We start from the raw sequence: 27,272 nt of genomic DNA on the forward strand, positions 1-27,272 counted from the left end.
AGAAGTAGAAGCTAACCTAGCCCCAGGCACCTTCAGCAGTTGCTGCCCAGATGTTCTGAGGGTGCGAGGCGGATTGTACGGGGAGAGGCGGTCCTTTAGGAATCCTGGACCCAAGCCATTTAGGGCTTTATAGGTAATAACCAACGCCTTATATTGAGCTCGGAAGCGAATGGGCAGCCAGTGGAGATCTTTAAGCACAGGTGTTATGTGGCTGGTCCTGGATACGCCAGTGACCAGCCGGGCTGCCATATTCTGTACCATTTGGAGCTTCCGAGTTTGGTATAAGGGTTGCCCCATGTAGAGTACATTGCAGAAGTCCAATCTCGAAGTTACCAGAGCATGTACAACAGTTTCTAGGTCCCTCCGCTCCAGGTATGGGCGCAGCTGGCGAATCAGCCGAAGCTGGTAACAAGTGCTCCTGACCGTCGCATTCACCTGAGCAGTCAGGTGGAGCGACGAGTCAAGAAGCACCCCCAGACTGCGCACGGAGTCCTTCACAGGGAGCGTGACCCCGTTCAGGACAGGTGGAACCACCGCCATTCCTGGACCGGGGGAACCTATCACTAGTACCTCCGTTTTCTCTGGATTAATTTTAGGCAGCATCAATAAAAGTATAGTGTCTAGATCAAGAGAAGTAATAGTGCCACTACATTCTGCTTTGGTCAGGCCCCACCTGGAATACTGTGTAAGGTTCTGGGCACCACAATTCAAAAAGGACATTGAGAAACTGGAGCGTGTCCAAAGGAGAGTGACTAAATGGTGAAGGGCCTGGAAATCATGACCTATGAAGAACGACTTAGGGAGCTGGGGATGTTTAGCCTGGAGAAGAGAAGGTTAAGGGGTGATATGATACCCCTGTTTAAATATTTGAAGGGATGTCATATTGAGGAGGGAGCAAGCTTGTTTTCTCCTGCTCCAGACAACAGGACCCAGAACAATGGATCCAAGCTACAGGAAAAGAGATTCCACCTCAACATTAGGAGGAACTTCCTGACAGTAAGGGCTGTTTGACAGTGGAATAAACTCCTTCAGAGTGTAGTAGTCTCCTTCCCTGGAGGTCTTTAAACAGAGGCTTGATGGCCATCTGTCGGGGATGCTTTGATTGAGAGTTCCTGCATGGCGGGGGGTTGGACTGGATAGCCCTTGTGGTCTCTTCCAATTCCATGATTCTATATATGTTTCTCACTCATATATGAACACACAGCACATTCAAAATTGAGGACATGTACTTGGAAATATCAGGGAAACGAGCTGTCAAAACCACATCTGATTATTCCTTGCCAAAGAAAACCTGATGAAATTCATGGGGTTGGCACAGGTTGACAGGCAACTTGAAGGTACATATATATGCACACACTGGAAATTTTACTGAAATCAGTGAAAACTCTCTGGTTGCTACTATTAACATTAGGCAGGTGATAATATCTCAGCTATCTCAGAGACCGCCTCTTCCCATACAATCCTCCCCGCGCTCTCCGGTCCTCTGGGAGGAACTTGTTGCAGCCTCAAAAATCGAGGCTTGTGGTGACCTCCCGGAGGGCTTTCTCTGTTGTCGCCCCCAGGCTCTGGAACGGCCTGCCGGATGAGATCCGTCAATTAACATCTTTGGACAGCTTCAAAAAGGCTGTCAAAACGGATCTCTTCAGGCAGGCCTTCCCAGACTGAAATATCCCGGCCTCAGGATCTCAGGATTTCCCCCTCCTCAGTAATGTCTCCAAAGCCCCCTTTTACTTAGAACTGAAGTTGCAGTGGTTTATTGGTTGGTATTATTTTGTTTAAATTCTGTTATTTTAACTAGTTATTGTGGTTTTAAATTAGATAAGTTGTTTAATAACTTTTTAAGGGGGGAGGGAAATATATTGTTTTTATGTTGTATGTTATTTTAATGCTGTAAACCGCCCGGATTGGTCGCCACAGGGCGGTATATAAATAAAAATTTATTATTATTATTATTATTATTATTATTATTATTATTATTATTATTATTATATCACAAAATGAACATTTGTAATAAAGCTAATAACCAGTAATGATATCGTCTTTTTAATAGTATGCATGCTTACATTTGGGGAGCAGGAAATTTAATTCCAGTTGGATCCAGCTTTTTTCTCCTCACAGTGTTTTTTAAAAATATTATTATTATTATTAGCTTTATTTATAAAGCGCCATAGATGTACACGGCGCTGTACAAAAACCAAATAAAATCAAGAATATATAAAAAGCCTGCCTATGGCATACAATCAATGGCGTACTTATTGATATTGGGATATAAAAAAGTGTTTTAGCCTTGGTTTGTCCTCATCAACTTAAACAATACAACAAGAGAAATGCATTAAAGTAAAATTAATCATGTCAAAAGATTTTAGCAAAAACAAGTGAGACCATGCAGAAAGCATCGCTTTGTCTAGGGTGAAGTCTCGCTCTGATTAAAAACATATAATGAAAGTAAAAGTAATACATCATTGCCTTAGTGGTTAAGATTTTTTGGGGAAGTGCTATACAACTCTGAGTACAGAAAAATAAATCCCCTATTCCTTTATCTCTCAGGGTTTACAATTCTTTTAGTTCATTTCTACAAAAGAAACAAAAATTCATTTAATAACGAGTTAAATTTTGCTTGTTTTTAAATTAATTTTAAAAGACAAGTCTAACTTATTGTTGTAAATATTAACCAATCATAATTAAAATATAAATATAACTAGCAATCAAGGCTTTACATTTGAAAAATTAAACTGGATTTATGCAGGTGTCCTACACAAACAAGCTTACCTAGGTGTAATTTCCATTGAATTCTCTCAGGTTTGCTTCTGAGTAATTCGAAAGGATTGTGCTGTTAAAATACTATAATGAGAGTATTTATACAGATGAAGACACTAGCAACAGTGAAATACTTTTGCTGTTAACCTAAACCATCCAATTATGCTATATGTCACAGATAATACCTATTTATTTAAAATTCATGTTTTGTACAGTCTTTGAGTGTGACAACAATAGGCAAGTCAGCAAAAAAGCATTTTTCCTGTATTTAGTGTTTTCACTTCATTTGCACAAAACTGTCTCCTGCGTTTGAGCACAACCATGAGACAAAATCTTTGTTCAAAATAAGAACTTTTAGTTTACTCTCTTTAGGGCTTTCTTTCCTTTGTTTCCAATTTTTTTTTGGCGAAATATATGCATGAACCGGAAGGGGGTATGTTATATTAGACAGGAAAAACAAACAAACGAACAAACCTCAGTTCCTTAAAGCTTCACTCCTCCAATATATCTTCTTTAAAACTTGGAGACCTCTCTATACTACTTTTTCCGTTTCTGAGGTGCTGCATACACCTAAGGTCAGTGTAATAATTTGTATTAATAAAAACATCAGAGATATTTTGTGAAACCAAAAAAAGTGAAAATAAAGTAGTAACAGCTGACATGAAATATGGCAAAACTATTCTTTCTGGAGTTATGTGCACCAGTGCTACTCAAAGTCGTGATCCTTGGACTAGTGCTGGTCCCTGGATCATTAACTCTCAGTCCCTGGTGAGTTTTCAGGAAAGAAAGAAAAAAAACTGCAGCCAATGGGCACAAATATGATGCTGGTTCATGGCACACTGGGAAAAAAACTATAGTTCACAACATACATTTTGAAAAGCAGTGATGTACAGTATCAACATTTAACTTGCAGCTCTTCATAGTTCTGGCTATGCCATTTCTTGTGGAGACCAGGAACTGTGATTTATTGACCTTCTGTATAAAATAAATCAACTGATGGAGTAATATATTGTGTTCCTCTTAGAACTGGAAAAACTTCTAAGTTTAAGTCTAAGCCTAGTACTTATACATCATTTCATCGAATCTCCAAGATTCATAGCTCAATTTGACACACACGTTATTCCCATTTCATTAAGGAATAGTGAAACATAAAACTTCCCACCTCTACATAAACACAAATATTGTTTGCAGTTTGAGATTTACCCTGTGTTTTTTTGTACAGAAAACAGCATTTTCTATACAGAAAATATTAAGAACAGAAATGTTGTTTCCTGCACCAAAAAACGAAACAAAAAAGTGCAAAATTTGTGTACAATAAATTTTTCCTGGTCAGGGTTTTCCAACACTTGAGAACTACATTTGAAAACCACTTCCCAAATATTCTTTCTATCCCTAATGTGATGTTGTTGTTGCTGTGTGCCTTCAAGTCATTTCTGTCTTATGGTGACCTTAAGGGGCTAAAAGAGTCCAATGTTACCCAGTGCATTTACACAGCCAAGCAGGGAACTGAACCCTGATCTACAGTGTCCTAATCCAATGCTCAAGCCACTACACCACACTGGCTCTACTATTGTGAAGACATCAGGGCAAAGGTAGTGAAATGGTCCTAAAATTTTGATAGTCCTAAAACTCTGATTCACATAATCTGTTAGCATTCTATCATGTTGTAGAGAGATGTGAGTAGATTATCCGCACTTATGTTTATTGGTGACATGAGGAAATGCTCTTTTGTTAGTACATCAATTTATGATCAAAGCTTCAGTGAGTCAAACTGACAGACAAGCTTGTTTGCTAGAATCCCTTTAATGTTATCAATTCCTGATACTGGAAAGAAAAATATTTTCAACAACAACAACAAACTGAGGCGCGTTACAGACCGCCCGTTTGGGGCGGTCTGCACCCGCCCCTTTCCCCAGTTGTCATGGCCAGCCAAGATGAGGTCTCGGAGGATGAGCCTCCTCCAGAGCAAGGGCTGATTGAGGCTACGCCAGGTGTTAGTTCTGTTCTGCCAGGTCCCAGCTGTGCTTCCCCAGCCCCAGAGCAGGAGGTCCAACCAGGTCCTAGTGCTGAGGAAAGGCCTTCTATGGTGCCACAACCTAGTAGTGATTCGGGAGACGAGGCATGCCTGCAAGTGCCTTCTTATCAAGAGAGAAGGGCTGAGAGTGCTTGCAGGCGCAGATCCAGGAGGATTGCAGAAAGACAATCGGCAAACCAGCCTCAGGTGGCTCGAGGGAGAGCTTCCCTGATTTAAGTGGGAGAGAGGCTTGAGTTTGTTGCATGGGCCCTTGGTGTGATTGCTGTCACTCTAGCTCCAGACATCTTGTTACCTTGCTATCTTGACCTCGGACCGGACCTTTGTTATCTCTTGGCTATTGTGACCTCGGACTGTTTTGAACACGCTGCTTTCTGGCTTCCTGACTTCGGCTCGTCTTTCGGCACACTTGACTTTCTGCAACCCTGACACCGGCTTGTTTCCTCGGCTTGCTCTTTGACTGCTTCTCCACAAGGTTTGTTTTGCCTACACGTGATGGCTTCAGGCTTGGTTATCAGCATAAGTCAGAGATTTCTGGCAGCAATCCCGGACATCAGTGTATCGGGGCCTCAGCAGGTAGACCGGCAGCCGCTGAGGCCCCGATCTGCCGCTTTCCGGGCTGCGGGGAAGCGGCAAAAGGCCGCTTCCCCGCAGCCTGGAAAGGGGTGTCTTTGGGGCTTCAAGCCCCAAGGACACTCCGCGGTGGTGGGGAGGAGGAGAAAGGGGCCGCTTGGCCCCTTTCTCCTTTGCACCGCTGGGTGCAGCCATGTGAAGGCTGCGCTCAGCAGCGCAAACCAGGAAGGAGTTCCAAAACGGAGCTCCTTCCTGCTCCGCGCTAAGGCGCGGAGCGATGACGTCACGTCCGTGCTGCCCCATATAGAGGCAGCGCGGTCATGACGTCGTCATGGCGGCGGCTGTGTGGAACGGCCGCTGCCATTTTGTGCACGCAGAGCGTGCACTAGGGTTAGGGGGGTGCGGAAGCACTGCCTCTTCCTAACCCTAGTATGCGCTCTGTGCGTACTATATCGCCCGTCTGTAACGGGCCAGAGAAAGAGAGTGATATTGAGAGAGATGACTCATATATAACGAACAGTAAATAAAGTACACACATACACCTACAAATGTACACACTCACAGTTTACCCCTTTCCGTGTTTATTTTTCCATCTAAGAAATATTCTTATTTGCAATTAAAAAAAAAAAAACAGAAGGCAATACACTCAGAAGTTTCCACATTTGAAAAAGTATTGGGACATTCCAACCAGAAGACTATCAGGACACTAAGCATGGAACTAACTGTGAAATTCATGTTTATAGATAGACATGGGTGTAAATCATATTTTACACTGCCAGTATTGACATTTCTGACAGTCTCTAAATTACAAAAACACCATTGCAGACTTCTGTGGCTCTTGGAATGTTACTTTTTGAAAAAGAATGTGTTATATTCCTCCTTCCTGAGCCATAAAAAACTTTTAAAAATTGTGCTGTTAACATTCAAAGCAAAAGTCTGTAAACCATGCTCTATGAGAAGTGGCTTAGGTAGCTGGGTATGTTTAGCCTGTAGAAGAGAAGGTTGAGATGCGTAGAAGAGAAGGTTAAGAAGAGAAGATTAAGGCTTGTTTTCTGCTGCTCCAGAGACTAGGACATGGAACAATCCCCAAAGGTGCAGCCTCCAGCCACCGCTTTTATAGTCAGATCAGGGCCGCAGCAACCACATGCCATGGCCCTGATCTGGCCTTTGCAGGGTGCAAAAATGAGCTGCAAAAAGCACCTTCAGTGCTGTGTGTGGAGTGGTGTGTGGCATCAAGTCACTTTGGGGGCGGAGCTTGGGCATGCGTCATGTGGACACCATACTCCGACTCCACCCCCAAGCTGGCCTTTAAGGCTGGTCTGCACAACCTCTAACTACCGGAAAGAGATTCCACGTAAAAATTAGAAAGAGCTTCCTGATAGAGCTGTTTGACAGTGGGCCATGCTACATAAGAGAGTGGTGGAATCTCCTTCTTTGGAGGGTCTTAAACAGAGGCTGGATAGCCAGCTGTTGGGGGTGCTTTGGTTGTGAGTTCCTGCATGGCAGGGGGGTTGGACTGGATGGCCCTTGTGGTCTTTTCCAACTCTATGATTCTATGAAAGCAAAGCAAAGCAAAGCGAAATTGAATATAACACCTTCTTCCTCATTACAGTCCTCCTTCCCTATGGACTGGGGAATGTTGCCTTATCTCAATGATACAAGGGTGCTAGATGATAGAATGGTGTATCTCTAATTTTTTACTTTAAAAAAGGGTCCTGTGATACTTGAGTAGCATCCAGCTGTGTTTGCTTATTCCACCCACACTTTATTTTGATGAAACACAGTGCTGTTTTTCAAGTCATTCCAGGTAGCATGATCAGCCAGCTACACTTTCTTGAAATGGAGTGTCAAATCACTTTGAAGTGTAGATGGAAGCAGGAAACAGTGTCCTGCACAGGAGCAAATAAATATTAGAGCAACTGTCTATTTGGCCATCTAGCATGGTTAAGAGAGAAGTAGCAACACTCTCCTGCCCAAAGGAAAGGCAAAGAAGAAAAAAAAGTGATACAAAATGGAAACATTCTCCCAAACACTGCATTAGACAACAGGAATAGTGTTAGTTCTCCATTAACCCCCAAAGCTACTTGTCACAGGTAATTGTGACTTTTGATACTTGACTTGCATACTCTGGGAGTGTGAATTTGACAAGCAAGCGAAAGTGTCTTGTCAGGTTACCCTGAAACATCCAATTCTCTGTCTTTGGCTAGTAATATGAGATTACCAAATTCAACATGTATAATTAGAAAACTCTGAAAAGCCAAAATCTGTATTGGATTTCAAAAGATTAAATTTCTTAAAAGTAAAGGATTCAAATAATCTAACTGGAATTAGAACCAGGACAGAAATTTTAAATGCATAATTAATTTTACTGATTATATGCAATAGGATGTTGTGAAAGTTCCTAGCATAAATGACACCAATAGATAATAGGCCCAACGGATAAAATGAAATATATTTGATTTCATAATGCTTAAAAGAAAGATGAAAATAAGAGAGAAAGTTTCAAGAGAAAGGAATTTCATCATAATTTTGTAATGAGATAAAGATATACCAGTCTATTAAAATTATTGACTCTGAATTATGTCACTCTTGCATTTACTGTAGTGCATTTTCCCCTCTTGCCTATCATGGCTGTTGACTTAATAAAGCTGAACTACATAGCTACCTAACTCACTTAAAGACATGTCATGAAATTGGGTGGGAGGGAATAAATTCCATCATTACAGATTATCAAGAGTCATTGGATGATTTCATATTGGGCAGTTACTGTGCAGCAGGCATACTTTTTAAACTCAGTTTTGATGGGAATATGCATGATATTGTCATTGCTAATGATGTTACCCTGTACTTCTTTTCCCATGCATCTTCCAAACGCAGAAAAAATTACTTTTTTTTGGGGGGGGGGGGGAATTAAAACCAAAATAGAGTTGTTCTTCCCTCACATGTAGATCACCTTAATCCTATTCCACTGGCTGCCAATTTGCTTCCGGTCCCAATAAAAAAGTGTTGGTTATTACCTTTAAAGCCCTAAATGGCTTGGGCCTGAGTTACTTGAGGGAACGCCTCTCCCCACACAATCCGCCCCGCACCCTTAGAAATACGGGGAAACTATTACTCAAACACCCTAAGGTGAGACTGGTGACAACCCAGCAGACGGCTTATACAGCTATGGCACTCATTCTCTGGAATGGTCTCCCAGAAGATATCCACTTGAGCGGGTCATTGGAAGCCTTCAAAAGGGCATTAAAAACCTACCTCTTTCAACAAGCCTATCCTCCCAATTCTCTCTGAGATTGTACTCCCCTATCTACTGTGTTATTCTTAGATGATTTTATTGAATTGTTAATATTGTAATTGTGATTGTAGTTGTATTTTTAACTGTTTTTATATTGTATTATGGCTTCAGTCATAATTTTAATCGCTGTAAACCGCTTTGATCTCCAGGAAAAGCGGTATATAAATAAATGGTTTATTTATTATTTATTATTATTATTCTTTTTTTTTTAAGAATATGGTTTTGGCGCTGTGGTAATTCTACTGCCACAGAGTTATACCTCCACAGACAGTGTTCTGGCAGGTGTCATTTTAGCCACATTTTAAATTAATCCTTTTTGTATATTTTTAACAATTAATATATTTGCACAATAGTACAGAAATGAAAAATGAAAAATATTATACATTTTTATATTATACATTATATATTTTAATATGTTAAAAATGGACATGTTGACTTTCCAGCTTTTCTTGTGAGCAACATTTTTTGATACTGAAATGCATTTTAGTACATACTTAAGGTAGACAATTTTTTAAATTTATTTTTCTTTTTCTTTTAAACATTATCGAATTGTTCAACAGTACTGAATTAAAATAAAAAAACCTTAGTGGAAATTAATTTTAAAAAACTGGATAAAATGTAATGCTCAGGTGAAGTGTCTCTTGTCTTGTCTACTGTAGGTGGAACATAGCATTATTACCCATGTATAGAAACATTATTACTATTGCAATTCTGCATGTAGTTCACAGTAAAAGAGTAACAATAGGACAGTGTTGTGAGCCACCAGTCTAGAATCTCCTACTACTGCTTCTGTATGATCTTGTATCAGTAAATTAAAAGTGTTACGATGTTGTTAAATCATTGAGTATGCATTTGATAAATATTTCATTTAATGTTGCCTCACAAGTGAGATTACTGGTGTACCTATTCCACAGTGAATTCTTTTTCATTCGGTGCTGCCTGTGAGCAATTCTACTGAACAACCCATCTCAAGATTACTGTCTGACAAAACTCAGTTATTCTCGGAATAATATTTTTAGGAATCATTTCTTTGCTTAAAAAAGAGTTGCCAATGCAAACGTGCTCATTTGGGCCATTCCAACAAAGGAAGGTTCATTCCATTCATGGAAAAATGAATTCAACAGAGGCTCCATGATGGAGGAAGAGGTGGGGAGAAATTATTTTTATCACTTTCCCTCCTTTCTGGACAGACTCCCATGCCAACTCCCATGCTGCTCTCTCAACCATCCAGAAACGATATCCAGAGAGCACATGGGACTTCAGGGGGAAGTAGGGACTAGTAAAAATCATTTTATGCTTCCTCCACTGTCAGCACATCTCTGCAAAATTTGGATCCAGTCCACTGTGTTATTCTATACAGATTATGTACAATACAAAGACTATAATTTCTTTTTAAAAGTGAAATTCAGCAGGTGTCATATCTTTTGTAACAGAGCATTTGCTTATATTTTGCATGTCACTCTCCTTTTAAATACCATTTTTATGCAACATGAATAAAGTGTGCCTCTCCAGTTGCTTTTGCAGCCCTGACCCCCATTTTTCTGATAATCAATCACCTATATATGAACAGCAACTATGAAGAAGAAAACCCCCTCTATTTATAAATGCTCTCCATATGATAGAGAAACCTGAAAATCATATTTCCTGATTACATGGAAGAGTCACCATGCATAGTGAAAATTTTCCACTTCAGACTGTCATCTCCACAAGCAGTTTGATGATGGAGGGAACAGAGCCAGTGTGCTCCTCTCCTTGAAGGTTTATCTACCATACATTTAAAAATTTCTGAGCTGGATTATATTGTGTTGTTGTGTGACTTCAAGTCATTTCTAACTTATGGTGACCCTAAGGTGACCTTATCAAGGGGTTTTCTTGGCAAGATTTGTTCAGAGACAATTTGCATTTGCCCTCTTCTGCATTTGAGAGAGTGTGACTTGCCCAAGGTCACCTGGTTTCCATGGCTGAACTGGGTTTTGAACTCTGGCCTCCAGCATCATAGTCCAGTGCTCAGACCACTACACCATGCTGGCTCTCATGCAAATCCAGCACAGTTCCACACAGGGAATCCTCTTGTAATCACAGACTGTTATCAGATTCATTTAGTGAGAGCACATATTAGTTCAGCAGTATTTTGTCTCATTGGTCTACTATAGAAGGATTGTGATCCACAAATAACACCCTAATCAAAAACACCCACCAAGGGTACCAAAGCTATTTTATTTTTGTTGTTTGGGTTTATTTTTAAGGAGAGAAAAGAAGTGAAAGATTAAGGACAGAAAATGTCATAAGACATAAGAAGAGGATAACATTTATATAGAAGGAGATTACTTTAATAACTGCAACTTTTTCATTTCTGTAAGAAAAGAAATACGAAGACTTCATCCCATTCCTTCCTCTAAAGTCCTGCCCCCTCCCCTCAGTTTTCTCAGGTCAACACTAAAGAGAAGGTTGCTTTTCTGCAGTACCAATTTTGAAATTCCTGTTCTTATCTCCAAATAAGGTGTGAGGGTTTTTTATCTCTGTACTGTAGAAAAACAGCTCCTTTGGGAAGACAGAATTGGCAACATCACACCTGTTATTCTTTGCCCCCATCACTTTTTTTTATAGCTTTGAGCTCAGAATGGATGATATCATGGGCTAATGCCTTGGTGACTGGAGCAGGGTTTTGAGAGGATAGTGTCTACTTTCTGCTGACATGCATCTTGGTCTGGAGAAAAAAAGGGGACCAATTTTTTTTTAAAAAAATACTTCTTTTCCAGCTTCCAAGGCTGTTCCAGAAAGAAATATAGCTCTCTGTGGCAAAATAATTCCATGTTCCTACTCTGACAGACAGTATTATGTTGTGGTTTGAGTGCTGGACTACCGCTCAGGAGACCAGGGTCTGAATCCCTGCTAAGCTATGGAAACTCACTGGGTGACCATGGGCAAGTCATGTTTTCTAAGCCTCTCAGCCTCAAAAGATGGTTTAGCCAGGCGGCGGAGGAGGACGTGAGGGTTGGTTGGGCAGAGCAGGGAAAGGAGGGTCAGGAGGACCCAGAGGAGTTGGGAGAAAGGAAGGCTCCACCCAAAGGGTGAGGTATAAAAGGTGAGGGATAGGTGGGCAAAAGGAGGGGCGGCGAATGTGGAAGATTGGAGTGCGCAGAGGCGGTCGTGGCAGGGAAGAGCAGAGTCACCAGGAGCCCAGGATGGGTAGGCTGCCCAGTGCCCCTGCAAGGGAAACATAGTTTGCTAAGGGTAGGACCTTATGTAGAGGTGGTTTTACCTGACCTCAGAAGAGAGGGAGACTTTAGATACCCCAATAAGGGGAACTGGCGGAGAGAGTCAAAGGAGACTCTGGAGGGCGAGTGGTGAGACCCATGCAGTGATCAGTGGGAGCAGCGGCCTGGACCGGAGCTGAAGAAAAAGGCGGAGCTGGAGCATTTGGAGAAGTGTATGGGGGGAAGTCGGTCAGAGGCCATAACCAGTGACCCGCAGAATAATTGAGAGAGATACTGTGAACACTCGAAGTAGCTTTGGTGGCACAACCGAAGGTAGGGAACACGGAAAAGGGTGGTGGAAGTTGTAATAGTTGTAGTTAAAGTAAGGTTTGGAACGTTCGAGAATGGCTAGTGTGTTTCTTCTGAGCCGAAAGTTTGCACAGTTGCACGTGTGCTGAAACCATGTCTCAGGGAGTTAATGCCCCACCCACAGATGGCAAAGGCAAAACCATCTGAACAAATCTTACCAAGAAAACCCCATGATAGGTTTGCCTTATGGTCACCATAAGTGAGAAACTACTTGAAGGCGCACAACAACAACAGCCTTGATCAATATCTGAAGCTGTACCTGACCAATGTCCTTCTTTTTATCCCTGCTCACCTTTGCACATACTCAACCTAAAGAAAAAAGTAGAACAACAGAAATAAATACTGAAAATCAGAACTGGCATGTTGCAAATTGGAATGAAATGTAAAGCCTGTGACTCAAAAGCCTGTGAAGTTTTTACTGGCAAAATCACATTGCAGAAATACAGTATCTACCTCATACAGTGGATCCTTGTTATACGCTGGGGTTTGGTTCCAAGATCCCCCGTGTATAACAAAATCCGTGTATGCTCAAGTCCCATTAAGTATAATGACATAGCAAAATGGTGTCCCTAATAAAAAATGGAACATCAAGGTAAATTTATACTTTTTTGGAACATTTTCAAACCGTGTATGCTTAAATCCGTGTATAAAAAATCTGTGTATAAGAAGGGCCGACTGTATTTGGCTTGCAATTAAATATTATCCTATGGAAAGGCTTTGAATATGGGAAGAAAAGATGGTTTTCTTAGATACTGGGCAAATAAACATCAAAGCCATTCATCACTTTGTATGTCACTATACTTATGACACTTTGGTGTCATAAGTACAGCTTTGTACATTAACAACAACTGGTGCTATGTGCTGTTCCCTCTGTGGCACATTTTTTGAAAACTTCTGTTTGCACCACTGCAGGTAAAGTGGCCTCTTAGGATGGGGCTGCCAAGGAAAAAGCATTTATATTAGAAAATCTGAGTTTCAGCAGTTGTCTAGGTTTTAAAGTATGGCTTTGATTTATGGATCAAAATTGCTCATTTATAATTTTATCTGAAGAGCTTTAGGCAATTCTGACAGTTAAAAATTTAGTTTTATTGACCAATGCAGCTAGTCTCCCACAAGGGGACTAGTATATGCACACACTGCTGCACTGAAAAGGGGAGGAAAAAGATTATTTGATTCCATGATCAAGTTAGATTAGAAACCGTAACCAATATAACAATATGTTCCAAAGCTCAAATCTCAAGATAAAATGCTTGTAAAACAAAGTTGTCCTTTAAGAAAGCAGTTGATAAAAAATCTGAATAGAAAGGCTAGCAACACAGTTTATATATCTTAGCTAACACAAGCCTCTGATACCTGGATATGTCAGTGAGTGCTGAGAGAAACTGGGGTGGGGGTGGGGGATTGTGGACATCACAATAAATATAACACAAAAGGGGAAAGATTATACAATGCAATACAATAAAATATAATACAATACAATACACAGTATCTCTGAATTCTAAAGTACAATATAAAATGGACACAATCTAGCCAAAGTTAAACACCTCTGAATCTTCTCAGTCTCAGTGATGGTGATTGAAACACATGCTAAACTCTCCCACTGAAGACAATTGGACTTGTATTTCACTTTGGCTGCTCTGTGGTTTGCAACATATAATATGGACAGCATTAAAAAAACCCACAGTATCTAAAGGAGGAAGGAGGTTAATTTAAGAAAAGTTAGCAAGTTTGCATTTAAAAACTTACTAAATGATTTTAAGCCACTTTTAATTTAGCCGTACTCCATTGTGAAAGTACCATCTTCCACAATCTCAATTTATTCCTCTGTTGTGAATCCTCTGTAATATATAATCAAATCTCCGTGGGGAAGCAAATCGATAAAGTGTCTAATTTGATTAGCCATGTTTTAAAATTCATCAAGGTAACTCAACATAAAATAAATTGCTTACTTGTCAGTATTTTCCACGTCTTCTTTTCATCATCATAATACTGAACCAAATTGCTAGGTAGCCGGTCAGGTCCAGGAGGCAGTCCTCCAACCAATAAAAGCATTTTCTTGTTGGAGCGAATTCTTCACCCAAAAGAAAAGAGAAGATGAATAACCACATTATTGGAGTGTATTTTTAGTAGCAACAAAATCATAACCATTGCAAGAATGTTCACTGCTTGCAGTTTTCTATTTCATTCTTTTTTTGTTTCTTTTCCTTACTATGTCTCAACAATTTTTTGAATCAAGCAGAAAAAAATAATCAGAAAAGCTGCATAGCCTTCTACTTGTGGAATAATAAGTTTCCTTTATGCAATTTGTTAAAGGTTCATTCTAGAATGACCTTTTTCTCATATTATCCCTTTAAATCATCACTCTTTACAGCTGAATACACATGAAATGCTCTGGAGTTGTACTAAGGTTAAGCATTAAGGTTGCATGTCAAAAATCGTATTAGTCAAAATCATTATTATAAGCTATTCTACACCCAAAGAACCTTGAAAAAATTAAGGTTATGCAGGCAGTTTGTCAGCCAAATCTTTAATCACACATTAAAACCTTTAGTTCTAATATGTCTGTACAATTAACAGCACTTTGCTGATAGTTAGACAGTGAACTCTACTTTGTTACACAACACTTTTTTGATGTTTAATTTAGCCCAGTCTCCCGGATTCCCTCCTCCTCCTCCTCCTCCACAGCCCCTCCTTTCTCTGCTCTCCCTCTGAGCACCACTGGCTATAGCAACACCAATTGGTAAAAATGAGACTGTGATGTTGTTGTGAGCCTCCCCAGAGTGGAGCCCTGCCAATGCTTGCCACTGATCCAGCAGCATGAACTTGCTCAAGTGTGCAAAGTCACTCTAATTCCCTCCCTCTGTTTTTCTACCTTCTCCCCCAGGGGGCAGCCGCTGAAAAGAGTGACTACCCACCCATCAAGAGCTGGCAATTCGTTGCTATTAACCGTGACCGTGATTCCCAATCTGCCTGGCAGTTCTTAGGAACAGGACTGCAATGTCTCATATGCAGTAAAAGCTATAATATGCACCCTGGCCTCCATCACTATACCTGATGAATGCACATTACTTGGTAACTCTAATGGCTTTGACACAATTTCAAGAGAAGAAGGGAGAGAAGACCTAGGCCCTTAGATGAGCAGTGATGCTTTAATAGTCATTTTACATATAACAGCATATGTATCAGTTACACAAAGCCAAGAAAATGACACATATCTAAATAGGGAAGAAGACAATTCCTTCTATTGTGATGTGAAATTATAACTCAAACACATGCTATAGATAAACAATGTGTCCAATATAATGTGTCACCACATCATTTCAGTTTTCTTGTTGCAGAACCACTTGGTATTACTGGGGTTAGTCTGTATTTTTTTTATTCTGTCAATCAAAAAACAATCCACATCATTACAGAACTGTTAAGGTACACTTGAGAGACCAATACTGATGCAAATACTCTTATTAATAAAAAGCACTCCAGTAGAGGGAGCTTTATCACTAATGTCCACGTGCAATTTTTTTTAAAGCTTGTATTATTGAGGAGTATCTGCTCCACATATTAATTTACAAGTATATTAGTAATGTAAAAACTTACTTAAAATATCCACAGAAACTAAACTCAAATAAGTGTGGAATTGCTTGTATACAATTAGGGTATTAAAGATTGTTGCTAAAACAAATGAAAACTATTGAAGAGTGCTTAATCAGAAATCTGTCAAAACTCTACAAAATGCAAAGAGGGAGCTAAAATGTTTGGCACGTAGACCATAACTGAGGCCCAGTTTATGACAGATTACTATATGAATGTGTACCACAGAACATATGTACCCCTTGTGCCTAGGAGTGCTTTTTATCTATACCTATCAAGCCAGAAATGCACTGGATGCATATACTGAATTGGATGTCAAGACTAAGCCCACAGGATCTCTTATCCAGCAGTGTTGCATATCCTTGCTGCTTATGCTACCTGATGGTTAGTAGTGGGGAAACTCCCCTTTATTGAGGCTTGGAACAGTCTTTGAGGAGGGGGCTCCTTCCCTTCTACCCTCAATGCTTCTGGCAGAATACAGACTACAGCAGGAGAAACTCTTCTTTTTCTTTACAAAAAGAAATGGAATAATAGCTATGAAGGTGTTGACTGCTTCTGTGTACATTCACATGAAACTAGGAAGGGCACTTGATCTTAGTTTCTTTTCCAGTTATCTTCATCTATCATACTAAGACTGCCTCTTACAATGCAATAATGGTTACAATCTGTTTTGAAAGTAAGCAGACAGAATAGCTACAGCAGCAGGCACTAACAAAATTAGCAAATTCAGATTTGAGATCACTTTGACCCATACGTTTGGAATCAGTCTCACAGTAACTGTCAGCATGAGTTCCCTTTAGACTCATGACATATATATGAAAATCTTCATATACTTCATTCTTCCCAATGTTCCCAGAAAAGGAGTAGAATAAACCATTTTTTCATTTGCGTTAAGGTCGACTGAACACATAACAAGAGATTGAACAATGTTAAGCCATAAGTCAGTTAAGCATGGTCATCCTTAATAAGAGAGTAAATTGTTTATTCCAACCCCCTTGTGTAGCATGTTCTATTTCTATCACAATCAACTTCAACTGTACTTTAAAATTCTAAAAACCACGATAAGGTTGGCCAATAAAGAAGCTTATTTCAATTTCTTATTAGTTTTTGCATTTCAGTCTCATCTAAATAACCCTCTTCAAGCCTCATAGCACTGGGAAGAAACAAAGAACAATAAAAGTTCACTTGTCTTAGGTGCAGGATGAATGATGCTATTTTGCTTTGAAAGTATCCAAATAGTGATAACAGGCAGTATATACTTGGGTCCAGCATGAGCACTTCAAGGATGTGCATGGATAGTCCTCCAGTATAAGCTAAAAGTTGAACCAATCGCCTATTCATTAGGGAATAGAAAATAAGAAGAGAGGGGTAAACTCTGAGCCCAATGTCCATTGCCATACAGTCCCCCTGGACAGCACAAATTCTAAGAATACACATAAATTAGTTTACATTGAAAACAAATGCAACCTGTTTCTGAGTAAGCATGTAGGAACAGAACTGTTGCTGTAGGTATACTGTAAAGCTAATTTTACCAATGATCTCTGAATGTCGGATTCAAATTCCACTTCAGTTACAGGCAAAATTATCTAGGTCACCATACTTGGTGGCCTGAGACTTTGTAGGGCTAAAACTTCCACTTGAAATTCCACACACACACACACACACACACACACACACACGAAAGAAAGAGAGAAAATAAAAGAAAGACAGTAACACTCTTTCATTATTACCAAGATATGTCCAACAAAGCAGCTCACAGTTACTCTGACCAGTTGGCTTCCAGACAATTTCTACAGGGAGATCCATGCATAAAGCATCATAATAGTCTGATCTGTATGTCAACAAGATATGAACAACTATGGTGGGGCTAGTTATTCAAGAAAGGGTGCAACTGGTGTGCCAACCAGAGTTGGAAAAGAAGTAGGACTAATAACAGAGACTGGCATGGTTAGGCACCTGCAAGGAATCCTGGAACTAAGAAGGACCCATTGCCAGCCTTGGCACCATTGGCAGCTCTACCTGGTGCACTTGTCGTTAAAATCATGATGCAGCACTGCACTGTCTGCTGACATTGCCAGCCAATTACTTACCTTAGATGCTATGCCGGGAGCTCTGATGGTGGTCCGTAGTAGCATGAGCAGGGAGTGGACCGTGGCTCACTAAGGCCACCTTTCTGAGGACTCACTAAAGCTTGGCACCATTTTATGCTAGAGATGCCATTGGGCATTCACAATGGAAGCTGGACACTAAGCTGTGAAGGGAAAGTACAACGCTATCCAGTGTCAGAACCAGTGGACTCAGTTCCCAATAACCAGGGAAACATCTTAGTGTGACAGAAAACAAAAGACTTTTATTCCAGACATCAGGACAGAAATCACCAGTAGAGTGTTTTTGCCAAAACTGAGGGGCCCTTCCCCATACCATAGCATTAGAATTCAAACTATTCAGCCTACCCTTTCTGGTTATTGGCACCCTTTGATCCCGATCAAAGCAAATTCCAAGAGCCTTTTCTTCTTCTACACACCAGGATTGTTGCAGGAAGGACAGCGTCATAAAACCCTAAACCCCTTCACTCTGCTTGCCACATGTCCCCCCCTGCCATTTGCCAATTCTGCTACTTCCCATATACAGTACATGATCCATACATGATTCATGCATATAATTCAGTATTCAATGCACTTCAATATTCAATACATACATCCTTTCCAATAAATCACACCAATCATGACAGAACCATGCCCATGGATTCTGACACCTAGAACAGACCAAATACAGGCTTTATGGCCATACAATATTATCTGCCAATGGTTTTGAACTGAGCTTCAGCTTATTCCTCCTTGTCCAGTCCACTACAAAGTTCAGGCACCATACAGGTCATCCTGGATCTTTTAAAAAATGTTTTTTATTAAATAAATAAAAAAAGAAAAACTACATTGTAAACTGCTTTCTGCAAGCATATAGATAATACCATTCTTGAAATTTCCCACTAACTCTACTCAGTAATTTCAGTTAAATGTTGAACAGCATGGGGAATAAGATGGAATTCTTCTCATGCTGATGTCCTCTAGGTAGTTGTGAAGCCGATGGAAGGCAATGCCCCCAACTTCCATTGTAGTCAAGCTGTACAAAAAGAACCTCAGTCAATGGTATCAAAAGTTCCCTAGAAGTCTAGAGGTATTTGAATTCACATTTCCTGTTTTGCACCCAGCAAATATGGTTTACTAGAGCTACCAAGGAAGGTTAAAGCCAGGCAGAAGGCAAACTGAAATTGAAATGAGCATTGATCATGCATATAAGTCAAGAATATTTGGAGTTGAGCCACTACTCAAAAGTCGTCCAAGTCCAGAGAGAATTTCATAGCCCTCTCTCTAAACAAGTCATTCACCATCTCCTAGATCCAACCAATCAGCCCTCTTTCCCATCTCTGCTAGGTAGTATCGTGTAAAAAAGCCAAGAGAAAATAATAGTACTGTATTGGCATTAGGTCTGCACACATTCCAGTATTTTGTCCACACCCCAGCTACAGTAACTGGGAATAATGGGAGTTATAATCCAGCTCATCTAGAATATAATAGGCTGAAGGAGGTTACATTAATTTATGCTTAGCTGGACTCATCCTGAGCTATGCTTCATTACTCAAATTACTCTGGCATAAGAGGGAGAGAATTGACCTCTGACCATTGTGGGAGACATTTGCTAGGAGCTATAGAGCCAATCACATGGGTCAATTCTATGTTCCAAAGGTCAGCTAGGAGTTTGAAAAGAATTTTACATGAAACAACAGATTCTATCATGTGTAGGGAGATGAGTTAATTTGCTCTGTAATTTTGCTCAGGTTAGGAACTTCTAAAAGCTTATACACTACCACACAATGGTAAGATCCAAAGAAATAGTTGTGTTAGTCTCGATCAGTATGCAAAAGGTTCTTGTAGCACCTCTAACCAGGGTTTGAATCCCCATTGAGCCATGAAACCCCCTGGGTGACCTTGGGCAACTCACACTCTTTCAGTTTCAGAGGATGGCAATGGCAAACTCCCTCTGGAGAAACTTGCAAAGAAAACACAGTGACAAGTTTGGAGATTATCACACCGCCAATTCCCCACTGGGATAGATGCAGATTTTAACCGTAACAGACGGATCTTATCAGACAACCCTGTACTGGACAATAGGCAGCCCATATCCAACCAGCATTTCTCCCGCATCCCATTCTTGAAAGGCTGAGGGAGAAGCCTGAACTGGATATGGGCTGCCTACCACCTGGTCATGGGGCTGCGGGATAAGATCTGTCTGTTATGGATACAACCTGCATCTATCCTGGCGGGAATTGGCGGTGTGATAATATCCTTGGTTGCCATAAATTGGAAATGACTTGAAGGCACACAACAACAGTAACAACAACAAGAACAACAACAACATGACTCTACTTATAATGCAATAGAAATTAGAAACAGAACTACAGTACTTTTGTAGTAGGTTTAGACAGAAATTAAAAATGGAAAAATAATTCAACAATAAGAGCCATAGGAGGAAGTATAGAATGAATGTTTGTATGTTTTTAATGTTTAGTGTAGTTTTAGTGTGTCTGTCTAAATAATTTGTATGCAAATTTTGTATGTTGAGAAGTAACTATGTGATGTCTTGTTGGGTTATGTGTTGTATTAATATATTTTTTTAAAAGAAAAGAAACAGAAGTAGCATAGTTTTGAAGCTTCATGAGCTTCTTCATCAGGCAAGATGTTACAAACCAAACAGGAGGGGGGGGGGGAACAATTGGAGGTGTTAGATGCCTGCATGTTGTTTCAGTTCTTAGTAAAGATGGTATGCCGGGAGGGGGATATCTTTTGCAGGCAGGCTGCTCCTCCTTTTGGCCATGCAGCAATAGGTAGATTTTTAAAGTCCAGGAAATTTAAAGTCCATTTGCATCTCAACAGGCATCCCTCTTTTGCAATCCAGTGTGTCTCCATTCCAGTGAGGTCACAGGCCTCTGCCAACAAAGGCTTGCTCCACCCTTCACTTACACCTTCCTGGTGAGGCGCCCCCTCACTTCGTCATCAGGACTATGTTAAGTCACTTCTTTATACGAATCCTGGTGAGTGGATTTTCTTTTACCATACTTGTACAGCACTGCCCTTGCTGCTTTCATACGGTCACCACATATGGTGGGGATGCAGCCGCAGCCATTTTTGAGCTCCCCCCACCATATGCGGTGCCGCAAATTCTCCAGTCTGGGTCGGAAGTTTCAGCAACTGCCCTTTAAGATGACATCCGGCGTATAAGATGACCCCTGACTTTTGAGAAGATTTTCCTGGATTAAAAAGTAGTCTTATACGCCAGAACAGTATCTCTTCCAAATTTATTAAATTCTAATTGAGTCCATATTTGATAACGTGGACCTCAACAGTTCTCAATTGTGTAGCACTGGTATAGCTGTCCAAACTTAAACCTCTATAAAAGTCACCAATCAGACCTACTACATAAGTTGTATTTTTAAAAAAAGCATATATCCCAATATTTTAAATATTCACCTAAGAACACAAACAATGAATGTCACAAGCATGTTTGAAATAAATTCATCATATGTGTGTTTCTGTTTAGGGTCCATCCTTGGCTACAACTCCCTGTAACAAGTACATTCAGTGGCGAACCTTGATATGCCTTCCATATGGTGTATAAAATGGCCCTGAGAGATGGGAATTCTAGATTCTGCAAATGGATATATGGTGAAAATTAAACAACTTAACCTAGATATTTGTTTCACACAGTTTGAAGAGCTGACTAATTTGTTTTTGTGAGGGGCTGGTTTGTATATTCAACCTTTGTGAGAAGAATTTGGAGAAAGGAGTTTGGATTAACAAAATAATTCAGATAGCAAAGAAGAACTGTAAAAGGAAGCAAACAATGCATGCATATGGTAGTTCCATTCAGAGAAAAAAAGTCTCACTAATTGATGCCTTGAATTTCCATCCTGTTCTGCCAAAATGTTTTATGGTTTTGGTTTGCACTACAAGCCTGAAGCTAAGCTATTTTAGAAATTTCACCAACAACAGACAAATCAAAACCAGTATTGAAAGTCGGAGTATAAATCTATAGAAAGAAGAAAGAAGAAAAAAAGAAAAAGTAATATCTGTCTTTTGCATCATGATGGCAGCTCACATAGTGATCATCTTGGGAAAGTGTAGATCTGCCATCAGTCTCCCATTCAGGACATGCTCCTGCAGAGGCACTGTTTGTGTGATCTGGTGCCTCTAATTAAGTACTGTATATTTAGCTGCTGCTATTTCTGTAACAGCAGGTGACTGAAACAGTGCAACTGCCATCATGGAAAGAGCAGAAGACTACTGCAGGTTATTAGCCTATTGCAACTAATGGTTCACATGAACAGTCTCCACATTAAGCAAAGCATAGCCATGAACATAACAGAAAAGCCTGGAAGGGACAGCATGAACCAGCTCTTCTATCTAAAGGACATGATTAATTCTCCATTGCCAAAGAATTAATGTAGAAAGCTGATTTTTTTCTAAAACATGACTTATCTTGAAACTGAAATGAAAATTATTGGATGAAAAAAAATCCTCTTACAAACTGTATTACTTAAAAAATCAAAATGGGTAATTTTAGCATTTTCTTTTCCCCCCTATAAACCCATTTGTTCTCAAACAGAGTCCAACTATTATCTGGATTATTTCTATAATGTTTAAAAACAGGATTATGAATACAATTATAGCAATATCACGTTTTACAGAAGGGATGAGGCATTGTAGGTCTGAGCTGAAAACCTCATCTCTTATCTTCAGTAACTGTTCATTGATAACATTTAGGATTTCCCCCAGTTTAATGCTACAGAAAGGCAGCTTTTCATGCAGCATGGTCCTGGCAACAGCTCTTACCTATGATCAACAACGACAAACAATACTGCATGCTTTATGCTTTGAAAAAAATTACTGCTTTTCTATGGCACCTTCTCTCTCATTAATAATCACTCTGGGGGAAGATTTTATTTGCATCAGTGGTGGAGCTGGAACCCCCAGCTGACTGCTTTAGGAAGAGGTGCCATTGTGTAGCCCTTAGTTCAGGATCCTGCCTCTTGTGTCTAATCATTAATCTCTGATTAGAGATAAAAGTTGCTCCTCCAGCATACCTACAGAAAAACAGCCTTTTCTTTTTTCAAGCTAATAGCAGGATAATAGCTGGAGACAGTTGGGGGGGGGGGAATAATCTGTAGTTCATACTATCCAGACTTTCATAATGGTAGTGATGGTAAGTAAAGGTGAAGGAACTGGAGGCTTTTTGGAGTGCTAAGACTATTTATAGTATCTTCTAAATCAGCCTATAGATGAGTATTGCTTCCATTAAAATTACAGTACACTGTATGTAAAAACAGACAGACCCAGTGTGGTGCAGTGGTTTGAGTTTTGGACTATGAATCTGACAACCATGGTTTGGATCCTGGTTCAGCAGAGAACAAGTAAAGAGATAGTACAGGAATATCTGGCTAATCTAAATGAATATAAGCCTCCAGGACCTGATGAATTACATCCAAGAGTATTAAAAGAACAGATGAATGTAATATCGGAGCCATTGGCAATAATCTTTGAGAACTCCTGGAGAACAGGAGAAGTCCCAAAAGACTGGAGGAGGGCAAATGTTGTCCCCATCTTCAAAAAAGGAAAAAAGAGGATCCCAACAATTATCGTCCAGTTAGTCTGACATCAGTACCAGGAAAGATCAGTACCAGAGCAGATCATTAAACAAAGAATCTGTGAACATCTAGAAGGCAATTCCATAATCACAAAAAGTCAACATGGGTTTCAGAGAAACAAGTCATGCCAGACAAAACTAATCTCTTTTTTTCATAAAATGACCAGCTTGGTAGATGAAGGGAATGTTGTGGATATAGTATATCTTGATTTCAGTAAGGTCTTTGACAAGGTTCCCCATGACATTCTTGCAAAGAAGCTTGTAAAATGTGGACTAGAAAAGGTAACTGTTACATGGATTTTTAACTGGTTGACCGGCTGAACCCAAAGGGTGCTCAACAATGGCTCCTTTTCATCCAGGGGAGAAGTGACCAGTGGGGTCCCACAAGGCTCTGTCCTAGGACCAGTGCTATTCAACATCTTTATCAGTCACTTGGATGACAGAATTGGGGGCATACTTATCAAATTTGCAGATGACACCAAATTAGGAGTAGTAGTAAATACCCCAGAGGACAGGATCAAAATTCAAAATGACCTGAATAGACTAGAAAGCTAGGCCAAAGCTAACAAAATGAAATTCAGCATGGAGAAATGTAAGGTACTGCACTTAGGGTGGAAAAAATGAAATGCTCATATATAGTATGGGGGACACCTGGCTGAATGAAACTGGATGAATGAAAAGGATCTAGGAGTCCAAGTAGACCACAAGTTGAAAATGAGGTAGCTAAAAAGGCCAATGCAATTGTAGATTGCATCAATAAAAAGTATAGTGTCTAGATCAAGGGAAGTAATAGTGCCACTCTATTCTGCTTTGGTCAGTCAGGCCCCACCTAGAATAATGTGTCCGGTTCTGGGCACCACAATTCAAAAAGGATGTTGAGAAACTGGAGCGTGTCCAAAGGAGGGCGACTAAAATGGTGAAGGGTCTGGAAACCATGCCCTACGAGGAACAACTCAGGGAGCTGGGATGTTTAGCCTGGAGAAGAGAAGGTTAAGAGGTGATATGATAGCCTTGCTTAAATATTTGAAGGGATGTCATGCTGAGGAGGGAGCAAGCTTGTTTTCTGCTGTTCCAGAGAACAGGACCTGGAACAATGGATGCAAGCTACAGGAAAAGAGATTCCACGTCAACATTAGGAGGAACTTTCTGATAGTAAGGGCTGTTTGACTGTGGAACACACTCCCTCAGAGTGTAGTGGAGTCTCCTTCCCTGGAGGCCTTTAAACAGAGGCTTGATGGCTATCTGTTGGGGATGCTTTGATTGGGAGTTCTTGCATGGCAGGGGGTTGGACTGGATGGCCCTTGTGGTCTCTTCCAGCTCTACGATTGTATGATTGTATGATTCTATGGATACTCACTGGGTGACCTTGTGCAAGTCACATTATTTCAGCCTCAGCGGACAGCAATGGCAAATCCCCTCAGAAAAAACTTGCCAAGACATCCCCATGATTTGGGTCACCATAAGCTGGAAATGACTTGAAGGCACATAACAACAATGTAAAAGCAAAAATTTAACAAGTGATGTATCTCCTATGTGCAATGCTTCTAAAAACATTCAGGATTCAGAAGTTCACTACGTCTCAGGACTTCATGCAAAATTTCAAAATATATACTTTAAAAACTGAGGCTTGATTATCAAAACAGCCCAATGACTAAGGAGTGTTAAAGGCTGTTTTGAAGTCCTAATTTTCCTTTTCCTCCTTTTGAAGGACACACATTGTCCTCTCTGTTTCTATAATTAAACATGCATCATTTATACCTTTCCCATTGTTGCTGTGTTCTTTCAGATAATTTCCGATTTATGATGACCCTACAGCAAATCTATCGCAGGGGTTTTTTTGTGGCAAGATTTGTTTAAATGAGGTTTGCTATTGTTCCATGAGGCTGAGAGAGTGTTACTTGCCCAAGGTCATTCAGTGGGTTTCCATAGCTGAGCAGGGATTGAAACTCTGATCTCCTGGATTCCTAGTTCAACACTTAAACCACCAGGTTATGATGGATTTTATCATGAATTTCCCTTGCTTTATTCATAGAAGATTAAGAGGCCAGATGGTCCAAATTTCTATTTGTAACTCTCCTATGCTTCTGCTTTCTAGGCTTCTTTTCTTTATATGTGCATACAACCAAAAGGGGTTTTCTTAAAAAAAAAAAAGATTAAGGAAGACAGAATAATGTCACAATGTTTTCACTTGTTGATCTTTGGGGCATCCCAAAGTATTCTGTTTATCCAGTCTCCTTCTTGGTGGCCACACCGTATTTTACTGTTTACTTTCCTTTTTATTCGTGAATTTTAAATTCCTGACCAAAATAATTGTTCTTAATATCAGTCTGGTCATGCTAGTCTTTATTCTCACGTTCTTTTGTAACATTTTTAAATGCTTAAAATTCCTATAGGTTTATAGAAATGCTTAAAAATTTCTGTAGGGTTTCTCTATGAAAGCCACATATTACAGGCATATGTGTGTAACAATGTCAAATGTTTTATCCTTGATTTAAATGAAGGGCAGCCTTGGGAGCCTGCTAATCTAAGTAGAAAAATGGTCAGGGATTACTTAACCAATTAATCACTGGCTGTTCTTCCACCCTAATAACCCCCAGAAAAGTTTTTTCTAAGTGAGGCTGCCTTATATACACCTGGAATCCTTCCAGAAGCAATGTAGCTGTTGGAGGGGTGCAAGCATGCATACATACACATACACAATGGATGAAAAATTGAAGAATCCTTTCTCTGGTCAACACTTTAGCCTTCTTAGTCTTCCTATCATTTACAAAAGCAACTTGAACAGATCTTTATGTGCATTTGCATGCCTTATGGAGTTTGCTTCTATATTGCTTCTTCTGTCTATCTTGTTTCTTCTCACATGAACTATGCCTTTTGCAGTATTTTCCCTTATGAGGAGAACCCAACTCCTAGCTATCTACAGAACTACTTCTTTTTTCATTTTCATATCTACCTCCCTCAAATGGTTTTTCAAGATACTGTATATCAAAAAACTAGACAGGGTATATAGGCTCTTTGACCACTAGTGGTTCCTATGTCAGGGGTGCAGTGAATCTGCTGTAGGTTGACTTTTAAAGAGCTATCCAAAGTAATGAACCTATTTTGGGAATTTCAGCTTTAATGTCTGGAACTGAACTCCTAATGATTCACTAAATCCCTCACATAGAAGCTGCTCACCATGCAAGATATAGTGCACCAACTGTAGTTGTCTTCTTTATCAAATCCATGTAGCTCATAATATGAACATACTTCAGTCACATTTATTTTGTACAGGACTCTGGTATTGTAGTCCACTGGAATTTAATACATATTCTCTCTTTCAAAGCTCACAGATAGTGTCATTCCACTGATTATTACATTTTTTCCATTGGATTGAATTATGAATCACATCTGTTCTTCCTCAGCCTTCTGAGTCACCATCTTTTTTCCTCAGGGCAACAGAATAAATATACTTTGGCATGAACCTCTGCATTCCCCTTACAGAATCTTAGCTTATCATTACAATTAGGTGCTTCCCATTTGGGGTAAAATAGACAAAAGTAGATGCTTTTGTGAGTGTCTGTGGGGCATCACTGATAACCAGTCAAAAGTAATTTCTTGACTGCTTTCAAATAAGCATCTCATGAAAATATTAAGACTAATTTCACATTCCTTGCCTCCATAGTCCCACTGTATTGCATCGGATTAAAGTTTCACTTCAGGTTACATGGTAACCAAGTCACAAAGCTTTCATAATCCTTAGTTTGGAAAACCCAGGCTAGAT

At 39.9% G+C, this 27,272-nt stretch overlaps 2 protein-coding genes across 2 annotated transcripts in view; both read right to left on the reverse strand.

Moving 5' to 3' along the window:
• Positions 1-27,272, reverse strand: part of LOC121928461 (opsin-5-like) — an 896,145-nt gene that overhangs the window by 544,282 nt on the left and 324,591 nt on the right. The gene's annotated exons all lie outside the window — the stretch shown is intronic.
• The window catches only part of KLHL14 (kelch like family member 14), a 102,843-nt gene that overhangs the window by 54,862 nt on the left and 20,709 nt on the right, over positions 1-27,272 (reverse strand). The window contains 1 exon segment of the mRNA XM_042463221.1: positions 14,173-14,294. Within this exon segment, the coding sequence (XP_042319155.1) occupies positions 14,173-14,294 (122 nt within the window).

The sequence above is a fragment of the Sceloporus undulatus genome, chromosome 4 (assembly GCF_019175285.1).
Source record: "Sceloporus undulatus isolate JIND9_A2432 ecotype Alabama chromosome 4, SceUnd_v1.1, whole genome shotgun sequence".
NCBI lineage: Eukaryota > Metazoa > Chordata > Lepidosauria > Squamata > Phrynosomatidae > Sceloporus > Sceloporus undulatus.